General features: G+C 38.2%; 1 protein-coding gene across 1 annotated transcript in view; it reads right to left on the bottom strand.

Moving 5' to 3' along the window:
• Nucleotides 1-12,913, bottom strand: part of MYO6 (myosin VI) — a 167,404-nt gene that overhangs the window by 69,199 nt on the left and 85,292 nt on the right. Inside the window, exons 12-13 of the mRNA XM_019538161.1 lie at nt 8,725-8,869; nt 691-919 (exon numbers count right to left, since the gene is read on the bottom strand). Of these exons, the coding sequence (XP_019393706.1) occupies nt 691-919; nt 8,725-8,869 (374 nt within the window). The remainder of the gene's footprint in view (nt 1-690; nt 920-8,724; nt 8,870-12,913) is intronic.

Raw genomic sequence — 12,913 nt, 5'->3', positions numbered from 1 at the left:
AGAGCAAACTGGATGTTTATCTTGCTGGGATCCTATGACCCCAGCTGACTTCCTGCCCTTTGGGTGGAGGGCTGGACTTGATCTTCCGAGGTCCCTTCCAGCCCTAATGTCTATGAAATCTAAGTGCCTGTCAATCATGCCCAAATAACGGTCTTAATTTAGAATTTTCATGTATTTCTCAGTCAGTATATACCATTCCTCCCAAGTCTGCATGGGAAAATAGTAAGTACGTTCGGTATCTCTCCTAGTCTCATTTGTGGGCCAAAGTCAGACACCATACAAGCAAAAGCTTATTACTTAAGCCGTACTTAATACCCAAACTAATACAAGACTAAACATTGAGAAGAGACCAATCAGGACAGTGAGCAACCAGTCCTGCTGTTAAATCAAAATAGGTCAGACAGCTTTCTTGGACTTCAGTACTGCACAAATGGGACAGAATTTAACACACAGAAAAGCAGTGGCTATGTAGCAATGATAGTATTCTAAAACCATTAGAAACCTGTCAAGTTTTGCACTTACAAATATAGCTATCAAGTTCTTAACAGAATATCAAATTTCTGACCATATCCTCCTATTTCAGAATTACCAAAGTAGTACCCACTTTTTAATATATTATTGTACCTGCCATTTCACAAGTAAAAAAATCAAAGAATTTTTTACTATAAAAGCATGCAAGAATCACCGCACCTTTGGCTGCTTCAGAATAGACAAAGCTATTAAAGTAAGTAGGAAATGCTGATCTAACAGAGTGCACTTACCAAAACCAGCTATATCCAGAACGCCAATGAAGAAAGAAGAGGTCTCGAATGGGAAACACTGATTTACCCTGTTTACTACGTGATCAAAAAGATGACTGTATACAGTTTTAGCCAAGGCATCACGTGCATTGTTTGCTTGTTCTACTTTCAAGGGTACCCTATAAAAACAAAAATGCAGACATTAGATTTCAGAATCTTTTCACTGCTAAACACCTCTTATAACAATCATGCAGGAGCAATTCTTTTGTTTAAGGTGCTCAACTGAAGACGCAGAAAACTTGGGCTCTTGTCCCAGTCAGAATACAGCCTGGTTAAGTCACATTCCTTATACCCAACAATCATATCTTTAAAAACTGGTAATACTTTGCTGCTTCCTAGAATTAAGGATAAAAGGGAGGTATTCCAAGACAGTAGTGATGTGTGCCATAGAAAAGGCTAAACATATAAGCAAACACAAATGAAACCAGATATTTAATAGCTACTAGTTATAGGCTGGCTATACTTCATTTTTGCTTCGATGCTTAATACTTATTTGTCTTTCCCTTATGTTCTTATAAAAGCAACAACTAAGCCTCTTTATTGGTAAAGACAGTGAAATCAAGTATTATTGTGGAAAGGTTGGATTCATTCCCAAAATACAAAGAACTCTTCAAAAGATAGAAAGGTAATCCTGGAAATATAATTTGCCATTTTTTCTTTATTTTTAATAAGCCTATACATTGCAAGGTGATTTGGTAAGATCATTTCCCACAGTGCAACAACTGACCAAAACGCCCTGCATGGGATGCAGCCTCGGGGGGGGGGGCATGGAAGGGGGAGGAGCAGCATTCAGGAGTGGGACTGGCAGGCAAGGCGAGGATCACAGGGTGGGGTCACGAGGTAGAGACAGCACAGGGCCAGGGTCCTGGGCAGATCTGTGATCTGCTGCCCACGTGGCCCTGGAGCAGGCATGGGTTCTGCAGGCAGAGGCATACAGGGAGCAGATCATAGCCATCACCCAGGCCTGGCCCCGCACTGTTACCACTCCAAGACCCCGGCTCTAGTCCTAGAGACAGCTCTCCTTCCTGTGCCAGTCCTCGCCAGTCTCCACGGAGACCTCAAGATTGCAACGACCACTACATTTTATTAGAGATAGTAATTAATCGTGACAGGCAATTTTTCTTCTACTCAGTACCTTCTGATTTATTTTAGAGTAACAAGTACTGACAGGAATCTTAACTTATTAACAGAGTGAAGGTGTATTTACATTCCCTTCTGATGTGTTTATCTGAGCAATTTGCTAATTCTCACATTTCATGTCAACTACAGGTCATCTACTATGGAATACAGCTGATCAAAAGAGAGGTAATTAGCCTGATAGTCTGAAGTTGGGCAGAAGGTAGCGTATATACGTACCTCAGGCTGCCTTATAGATGTGCTCATTCATGTTCTAAAGTGCACACAATTAACCAAGTCTGCTCCATGTTCTAATTAATAAACCCCACCCCACCCCTGTGCACATGTATAGGCAGCCTTATAGACTAAGGTATACATAGAGCATAACATTTTGTGAACTAGAGCTCATTTCATCAGCTGTTTTGAAAGGACAAACATACAGCAGTGTACAAAGGAGAGTGAGTTCCTCTCTTCTGCACTGAAATCACTCCACTTTATACTCTGCTCTGTATTTGTCCTTTCACAGTATCCAATGAAGTGAGTTTAAGTTCACAAAAGCTTATGCTCATATACATCTTATTAAGTTAGTCTATTAGGTGCATATCTATCCTGTCTTCTATATAGCTACAAAAAAAAAAAACCAAACAATTTAGAACCAGTCACCTTGAATTCCAGTATTTAAAAAATTGTAGAATTGGGTAAAACTATTTAAAAAAAAAAAATGTACTGAACACAGCAAAAACCCATAAAAGATGAAAACCTGGTCTTACAGTGAATTTTACACAACTAAAACTGAAGGATCATAAAATATTCATTCACGCATTGTCCTGACATTGGAAAAGACGAGATGAAGAAAACTGAATTACAAAGTCATGATACAGTGATGTATTGCTGTCTTTTCTCTCTTCTGACCCCTCTTTTCTCAATATCTACTAAAAATGCATCATCCAGGCAGGGGCAAGTCTGAGCCTCTCATCTGCTTATCTTCTTGTACCTCAGGGCATCCTTTAAAGGATCCAGCAGTACCCCGAGGGTGCCCTAGCACCATGGTTAAAAAAAATCACTGGCCAAAGAGGAAATGCACAAATTCTTCCCCCCACTCCCCTATCCTCCCTCCTTCTGTTTTCTGACTGATAGGATTAAACAGGAGCATCTCCTTAAATATTGGGCTGCCTACACCAAGATGTGTAAGGAGTTTTCTGATGAAATAAAGTCTAAGGCTTAGAGATAGAGAACAGTGTTATTCACCCCAAGTTTAAGAGAAACTACTTGTTATCCCCACTACCATTAACAACACAGAAGTAATAATCCTATAAAACAAAAGTACTACATAAAAAGACTGCATAAATTCTTCTAGTTAAAACTGTTGTAATGAGCAAGAACAGTAAAATATTTTTTTCACAAAAATATATTTGGAAACTGAACTATTGTGAAATGCTTTTTGCAAATGTTGGCTACTCAAATGGAGCTAGAATAATGCTAATAAAATAATTTTACATTGGATCATCTCCAGGTAGATTATCTTGCAAAAGTTCTCATATCAAAGCTTGCAGGGAGGGAGAAAACCATGTAAATGATGCTACCATAAAGTACTGAGTTTGTAGAAGACTGTGTTTGTGTATGAACCCATTACTTCTCTCTCTAAAATGTACTGTACATGAATGGAAAGATAACCAACCAGGTGATTATTATTCTCTTCATAAAGACTAAGAAGGACAGATAAATTTAGTGCCACTGCCAAATCTCCTTGACTTGTCCACAACAGATTAGTATTTAATAAATCCATAAAGACAGCATTAGCATCACCCTCCTACTGCTACTTGTTGGCTCTATTGTGCATAGCACAAAGTCGTTGTTGTACTCTGAGAAGACCTAATGCAGCTGAGCTATTTGTTCATTGTGACCTACTAATTACTCGTATGTTCTTCAATTCTTCATACGTTAAAATAAATCATCAGATGGAAGAAACCATGAATTTTCCTTAGATTTTATAGATTTTTATATATAATTTAATTATTGTAAGTAGCAAGAAGGCTTAACAAATTACTTCAGAAAACTGCTAGACCAGTAAGACCCATTTCACAAAATCTTAGTGCTGCCTGACCAACTTCCTTTATACATTCAGTCAACTATGTGAAAAGAAAAGTTGTTTATAAGCATTTGTTTTTAGTTGCACAAGTTCCAAACAAAGGCAGAGATACCTTTAATACAAGGGTGCGTGGCTGGTTGGGATATCAGAGCTCATAGTGATCTACAGCAGATGTCAGCAACCTATGACCCACAGGCCATATCTGTCAGCTGCTTCAGCAGATGGGGGCATTCTGATGTCAGGAGGCTGTGCCTATGCCATAGATGGCAGCTGAGAAGGCGCAGCAGCAATGACAGTAGCATACAGGTCAGAAGGGCTGGTCTGCCTTAAACTCGAGCAGGGCTGTTGCCAACCACTGGTCTACATAATTAAGCATTGTGAAAAATAGGCAATTTACTAGCAAAACTGAATTTCCAATCCTTTGAAATAACACCCATTAACACTGGAGTCTATCAGGATTATTAGTTAAAAATACATTAGTCAGAAAAGAGCTAGTGAGCATTTCAAATGGGCTCTCATGCGCCTGCTCTAGGCCCATATTCTATTTATTATTTTTATTAATGGCTCAGATGATGGAATATAGAATACACTTCACATTTTACAGACAACACCAAGATGGGAGGCACTGCAAATAACAGGATTAGAATTCAAGTTGATCCCAATATCTTGGAAAAAGCGATCTCAAAATAGTAAGATGAAATTCAGTAAAAGTGAAGTGCCAAGTACCATCAGTTTAAAAAAAGTCTAATGAATAAATAACCACCTATGGAAAACAAAAATCTGGGGGATGACAGTGGATCACAAACTGAATACGAGTCAAAGTGACACTGTCGCTAGCAGTTTTCCTGAGATGGTGAGGGTGCAATCCAGAATGATACCCAGGTAAGCTGTGTTAAATATCAGTCTCTTTCTGGCAAACAAAACTATTAGTTCCTGCAAGGCTGTACAAGTTAAATGCAAACACTTAATTGTCTTAATTATGCTGATTCAAATTCCATTTTTACAGTATTTATACAAGTTCTTCATATTTTCACTAAGAGTTTATTTGATTTTTTTTTTCAAGCCTTTATCCTTTGTTGCTACACAAACATCACTTGCACATTCGAAGATTCTTGATGGTATGTCATTTGTTTACAAATTTAATAGTCAGAACAAGCACTGAACCCTGAGGTAGAAGAGTGAAGATTTTTTTTTTTTTTTAATGAAGTATACTGGAGGAACAGCTCTACTGTGAGAAATATCCAACTGGGTAGTTAGTTTGGGGTATTTTTAAGAGAAGTCTGTTGTTTCACAAACTGCTCAGAAACTAATACATGCAGATCCAATCCTCTGGTTATTTTGAAATCTATTCTCTAAACAAGATGTAAGAGTCTAAACTTATTCACAGGTGTTTCTATTTGTTCTAAAGCTTGTTTATTTGTGTACTAGATTTTTTTTCCTGCAGGATCAGATGTTCCAAAAAACTTGCAGGTGCAACTTAGTGGGCCTATAGATCAACAGGTTTTCTGGTTAACAGTTTCTTTCCTTCATAGAAGAATAGTTCTCATTTGGGCTTTCTGCCATGTATTCAGTACCCAATTTTCTTGAACAATATACAACATAATTGTTGAGAGACACTATACAGTAAATGTATTCCTACTGAAATCCCATTCAACTGGTACACCTCTCCTGGTTCTTACATATCTAAGGGCTGAAAAATAGCTATGTAGGTTTGAGGTGGCCTCAGTAGCTAGGAAGTAGCCATTCTTTTTTTCTTTTCTTTTTTTTAAAATCAATTAAAATGCTTACCAGCAGGGCAACACAGACAATGTTTGTGACACAAGAGATAAACTGAGCATGTCCGAAATATTAAAATTTAAATTGAAAAACAACCTGGGAGGTTGTTCTCATCATGGGGTCATCCAAGAATGACTTGATTAAATAACTGACCCATTTGCATTAGGCTACAGTAGGGCACCTAAGGACCTGAGGTTTGTAGTGGACTGCAAGCTGAATAAGAGTCAGTGTACTCTTTTGTGCAAAAGAGTAAAAAAGGCGAATAGCATGCTGGGTTGTATTAAACAGAATTGTTGTTAGCAAGTCTGGCTAAAGAGATGAACACCTCAACTTTATTATCCGTATTATGACCTTTTTTAAAGTAACAAGAATATTTTATTTTATGGATTTTCCCAGCATATAAACTGGCACACTTTTGCAACTTTTTTTGCATTCAGGGGGAGTGGCTGCAAGAGTGGCGGGGAGGGGGGGGGGGTGGGCAGGAGTGCAGGCTTGGGCCCCATGCACAGGGGCATGCCTCAGACCTCCACGGACCCATGGGGAGCCCCATGGCCCAGATGATGGTATCAGGGCTGGATCTTGCCCACCAGACAGGAATTGAGCACCCCTGCTCTAGGTAATCTGTTCTATTACAACACTCTTGTCAATCCCGGATTAGCTTTGCCAGCCATCTTTGGACCCACAGAGAAGACAATCACAGAAGACAATCGTCTTCCACTGTGAGGGACTGCCAAAGATAATCTGTTCCAGTGTTTACACTCTCCTAATGACACGGTTCTTCCTACTGTCCAGCCTAAAAATTTTCCTAAATGCAATTTAAGATCATTACTTGTCCTGTCCCCTGCAGTCAGAGAGAAAAATCAGCAATCACCCTCTTTATAAGCATCCTTTAGATTTTTGAGGATTTATCAACTTGCCACCTTCTCCATCCTATCTTCTCGGCCCCAGACTAAATAATTCCAGTCTTCCCATCCTTTTCTTGCAATTCATGCTTCCTAGACCTTTAGTCACTTTTGTTGCTCTCAACTGGACTCTAATTTGTCCACATCTTTCTTTAAGTACAGTGCCTAAAAACTGGACATAATACATCAGATGAGAAGTCACTAGCACTGAATAGAAGAACTGCTTGCCTTGACTTGCTAACAACAATCTTGTTTAATACAACCCAGCATGCTTTTGGACTTTCTCTTTTTGCATAAAAAGGCACACTAATGACCGTATTCAGCTTGCAGTCTGCTATAAAGCTCAGGTCCTTAGGTGCAGTACTGTAGCCTAGCTAGTCTTTCCACATTTTAAATTTATACATTTGATTATAGTCCAATATAATTCCAGGACTCTTGCACTTGTGCTTACTGAATTTTATTCAATTAACTTTGGGCATTATCAATTCATTTCAGACCATTCTGAATCCTAATCTTATCCTTCAAAGTACACAGAGCTCGACACAGCATTACGTACCTGAAAATTTTCTAAGTGCGCACTCTAAATCATTAATGAAAATATTTAACTGTTCTGAAACTAGGACAGACTCCCTAGAAACCTCACTTGACATCACCTTAATAAAACAGATACTACTCATTCAGCATATGCTACCTGTGATGGTATGCCTAATCATACATTTGGAAATACTTTTCATAGACAATAAATTATGTTGAAGAAAATCACTTACTAAAAAACTTTTTGTGAAATGTTTACCACTGCATGAAAGGACTTCTCTTCTTGTAAGAGGTCCATCAACTATTTTTTTCTCTCTTTTAAATGTTGTACTATTGCTAGCTATTTAATGGCCAAATCAAGAAAGTTTACTTTTCTTAATATAAACCTATTCCATTTGTTTTTACAGGGTTCCTAACAAAACAAAACTAAACTGCTTGAAGTCTTCATTTATTGACACCAGGAAGCATGAGAATATACACAGTTTTCCAATTATCAATTACAGAAGTAGCTAACTATTTAAACAGCAGAAGTTCAAACCTTTTTATCAAGAAATGTGGGGGAGGCAACACTAGAAATGTGTAATGTTTTTCAAAGAAATGCGTTAAAAAGAAAGAGAGCAGATTCTCAACAAGACTACACTTATTTTGTGTGAAAATCTTTTAGGCCTAATATTATTGTGTCAGCAAATTCATCAAAATCTTAAAATACCTAGATTTCTGCATGGAATATGGATTTAAATAGGCTATTGCTTTATCTGATAGGTCAAATGATAGCTTTGTTGACACTAAAATCTCTGAAAAATAATTCAGGATTTACTCCAAAGTTGTTTTGAGAAAAGGCTGATTTAATCATAAAGTTGTAAACTACTCTTCAAATAAAAAAAAGTAGGAATACATATGAAAATATCAGAACATTTGGTAAAAAGAAACTTTCATCAAAAACAGGCAGCTACCATTAGTTAGAAGCTAGCATAGAATATAGCTCTTCATATCTAGGAAGATCTTGAATGGACACAACTATTTCACAATTATTTTGCACTTCAGAGTTATTTTGCATCATTGGGATGCAAACATTGACCTGAGTTGTATTTAGAAACAGTCATGCATGTGTCACACATTTTCCTTTTGTGAAACATACAAGAAAATGGCTGAGCACTCTAAATTTAATTTGAATTATGTTGTTTATATTGTATGAATATTTTATGATCATACTATCTTCAATACACAAATACATCCAATTCTCAGGAGCTGAAAGTAGAGAGAAAATGAGGAAACTACCTACCAATACATAATTTATTTACTGTTTTAAACAGGCTTTCATCAGGAAGATTTTTATTTTTTTTATATATAGAGGAAAACAACAAGACTGAAAAAGAATTGTATCAAAGTCCAGGTAGCATCTGTTTACACATGTGCATGAGAATATATTCCAGAAAAGCTCTATTATACCTTATAAAAATTTTTTTTTTTGTATCGAGAACTAAACACTGGACATTTGTGAACTTACTTTATAACTGTTCCTTTGGTGCCCCCTGCTGTTGTAAGCATGACTCTAGTAGTTAAACTGACGCGTAAATCATCCTCATCCAAACCCAGCAGTTCTGCACAGTATTCTAGGGATTTACTAGATTTGTTCTTCAGAGTACATCCACCTAATGAACAAGTTCAGAAGGATTTCACAGCAGCAAAAGAGAGATTATATTTAGTGTCCATGCATTAAAAAAGCACAAACTTGCAACAGTCACTTTGATCAATATTTACATTATACTAATCATTTCACAGTGGCATGTGCCGCATACTGGGCAACATCTACATGCCGCTTTATGGTGATGTTGCTACAATGCCATGTTTTAGTACTTCCAGAAGGAAGTACTAAAGCATGGTACAGTAACCACCCGTACTGTGCTGTGCACACAGCACACGTTTAGATTGCCCCGCTACGTTGCCATAGCAACATGCTAAAATAGGGAGCACACCACTGCGGTGACATAGTTGTCAAGCACGTGTAAACCCATAGCACTCCGTGTGACATGTAGATGTGTCCACTGAGGTGCAAGATACAGGTTTAAAGTAGAAAAACAAGATTAGTGTTCAGAGGGACAGCGATTTGATTCGAAAGGATAATGTTTTGGTATTCTCAAATAATTTTTTAAATTATGAAACAAACCATTTCTAATTGGCACCCTAAATCTTCTTTGGAACAGTACAGTAACAAACTGCACAAAAGGTATTCTCTACATGAAAAAAAAAAAAAAAAAACAAGCTGTGCTTTCTATACACAGAAAAACAGGGTTAGAAATGTGTCCAAAAAGAATGATGCAAAAGTTATAACTGAACAAGAACCTAAACTTAAATTTGCTCTTCAACCAAATAGATAGCAACAGATCCATATATAAACTATAAACAACAAATAAAAAGTTAACATAAAATTACCCTAAAAGTGACATGTATAAAAATGAGAATTTTCTCAGTTTCTTGGTTTATTTACTTATTTTCACTAAAGCAGAACCATGCCTGACATGCAAGGCAAAACATTTCCAGTGTTTCCAAAACTTTAACCCATGTTTACAGTGAACCCCTAGAACAGAATAGAATAGACTTAATTCCATACTACTCATATGATACAATCTGTAGCATCACCAACTGAATTAGTTCACTAATAAAAGATTTTCAGAGGGTGAAGGGGGTGAGGAGCAAGGCAAGTAGGGAGCCAGGCCCTCTTATTGGACCAACTGTATGGCTGGACTAAAAAGAAGTTAGACAAGCTTTCAAACAGAAGACATTCAACATCAGCCATGGCTACTGTTCCACTGTAGCCACAGCTGCTGGCAGATGTTAAAGGCAGTCCCACAACCAGGGTCTGAGAAATTTTATGCTCCATCCCCCAAAATTATGCAACCTGCTGTGCCCAGAGCCTGACACTGGGAGTCTGAGCCTACCCTATGCTGATCCCAGCAATCAGCATAAAGTTACCAATCAGCTGCAGGTTTGTAAAACCACAGACTAGCTGGTCCCAATTCAAATGTAGTTACTTACTGTTCTACTATATAAAGTACTCAAGCCAGAAAACTGTTATATACACTGCAGGGCTGTGCAAAGCTGTGGTAGTCAATTCAATTCGGAAGAGATTTAGCCCAATTCGGCAGCCAAATCGCTAAACCTGAATTGAACTGGGAGATCCAAATCGATTTGGAGATTCAGCCACAGACTGTACAGGCAGGCACTAGGCAGTGCCAGCGGAAGCAGGCAGGGGAGACCTGGCTTAAACCAGTAGCCCCAGGAAAAGCCTGAGCAGCCTTGTTCGGCTGTTTCCCGGCTGCCCCCCGCCAGGGTGAGGCAGGCAGTGCTGGCAGCCCTGGGAGAAGCCACAGGGGCTGGGGAGAACGATGGGGAGCTTGAGGGATCAAACCAGGAACTGAGGAGAATGATCAGAGGCTGGGGGAATGAACAGGGGCTTCCCCCCAGCTCCCAGTTTGATCCCTCAGCTCCCAATCATTCCCCCTAGCCCCAACAGCTTCTCCCAGGGCTGCCAGCACTGCCTACCTCACCCTGGCATGGGGGGCAGCTGGATGAGCAGCCAGATGAGCCGCGGCTTCTCCCAGGGCTGCCAGCTCAAGCCGGGGCTCATCTGGCTGCTACGTCAGTTGCTCCCGCTAGCACTGCCTACCTATATAGTCTATGGCTGAATAATACTTGATTCCGAATATCTTCAGATTCAACCTAATCAAATCGGGCAGTGATTCAAATCACTGAATCAAATCGCCATCCCTCTGAATCGCTGAATCCGAAACGAATGCTTTCTGCTTCGCACAGACCGAATACACTGCTGAAAGGGATTTGTATTGATGGCAAATGCAAAATTGATTATTTTCATGAAGTTCATTCCAGCAAGTACTGTGTAATATTACCTGGATGCAACCTCACCATGGAAACAAGGAACATGTGATTTGAACACAACTTTATGCTAGTATACAGAAATGAAATCTATTTTGCAGCTGAAATCTGTTTGGAGTGGAGGAAAGTTTCAAAACAAATTAAGAGCTTGAAACCCAGTTTTCATAACCCAGGCAAAAAGTTAAGTGTAAGACTGCACTTTTGGTTAAAGAAATGAGGATGGGAATCACCAACAGTTTTTAAAGAAAGAATAATAGCAAACCAGAAAGAGTTGGAGAAAAATGTTAATTTTGCTAATTTCCTGTAGCAGTTTACACTTTTCACATGTAGTTATTGTTATACTGCTTCACTTTATATGTACATTTTTTAAAGCTATGTCTATAGATATTTTGCCACATTTTGTTAGTCATAGTCAGATACAGTTGTTCTTATTTCACCTGAAGGCTTCTGCCTTTAATTTCCAAAGCAAATACTTAACATGTGCCAAATGATAGATCATACTAAAATACCTTGGAAACATGGCTTGGAAATCTGACAGAACCCAGAGATATTAACTAACCATGAATTTCACTATGTAACTTATGAAAACTAAGTATTAATTTGGCACATTTGTTCAACAATGCTTTCCAGCATCACAATAATTCATTATAAATGGAGACTTTAATCAGCCTATTTAAACTGTCTCTCGGAAAAATAAATATCCTTCGTTTAAACACTTCCAAATGATGGAAAGTCTACTGCATCCTTCAACAAGTTGTTCCATTAGTCAGTTACTGTGATGGCTTAACTGTAGACTCAGGATTTCAACATAAAAGCATGCTAGTTTAGCAAATTATTCAATACAAATTCCCAGAATTCTACAAATTAAAGAACTGTGTTAAAGGGTCAGTATATGTGCCTATCTTCCTATCTATATTTAACAGTGCATGTGTTTCTACATGTATATACATGCACAGATGCATCACTTGATCTGAGCTCTCAAGAAGCCGAGAAGCTTTTGCCAGAAGCACATTTTTTATTCCCCATAATTCTAAAAATAAAGGTGGAAGTACAAGAATACAAAACGGAGGTCTGCTTTAAAAGGTTAAGAAGGTTGTGGGAAAAAAATATATATATATATGTACAATTTGTTTGGAAATAAGATACTCCACTGGAATACCAGCAACTAGACTTTAAATAAGGCTGGTATACAAGGGCTTCAAGATCAGCTCCAAAGCAGCTAGGTTGCAGTACATACCCAGTAGCCTATGGACACTGAAATATAATAAAAGAAACCTTATGTGTAACATGTTAGAAGGAAGGTAGCTATGGACTACCTTTAGGGCTGAAGATAAATAACAGATATAGGGATGCTTCAGGAATTAAAAATAAAGTGGCACTGGGTCTCTCTCTCACCAACTCTACCTGGAATCTTGCTCATGTTTTTTTCCAAACACCCGTATTCATTCCCGGCGTTCAGGATTAGCAGGTCTATAGTTATAAATTCCTAAAAATAATATTTAAAGCCTTCCTCTATGCACGTATTCTACCAGTTATATACAAGTAAAGAAGGCCTGGTAATAGATGCAAGTAAGGCAGAAATTAATATGTTAAACTGTATTTTGTAATTTAAAATGTACACAAATTTCACAGAGAAAGGGATTGTTTAGTTTGTGTTTTTAGCTTCAGGCAAATTCATGGTGTAATAAGACTCAGGTTGTCTTCAGTTTGGTCCAAGAAGAGTGGCAAAAGTGATTTAAATATATAAATGGGTAGCAAAATTTCTAACTTACCACCACTGCCAAATAGCACAGCATGATCCC

Source organism: Crocodylus porosus, unplaced genomic scaffold, assembly GCF_001723895.1.
Source record: "Crocodylus porosus isolate Cpor-Errol unplaced genomic scaffold, CroPor_comp1, whole genome shotgun sequence".
NCBI lineage: Eukaryota > Metazoa > Chordata > Crocodylia > Crocodylidae > Crocodylus > Crocodylus porosus.
The sequence above is the reverse complement of the archived record's forward strand: the minus strand, read 5'-3'. Positions and strand labels throughout refer to the sequence as shown.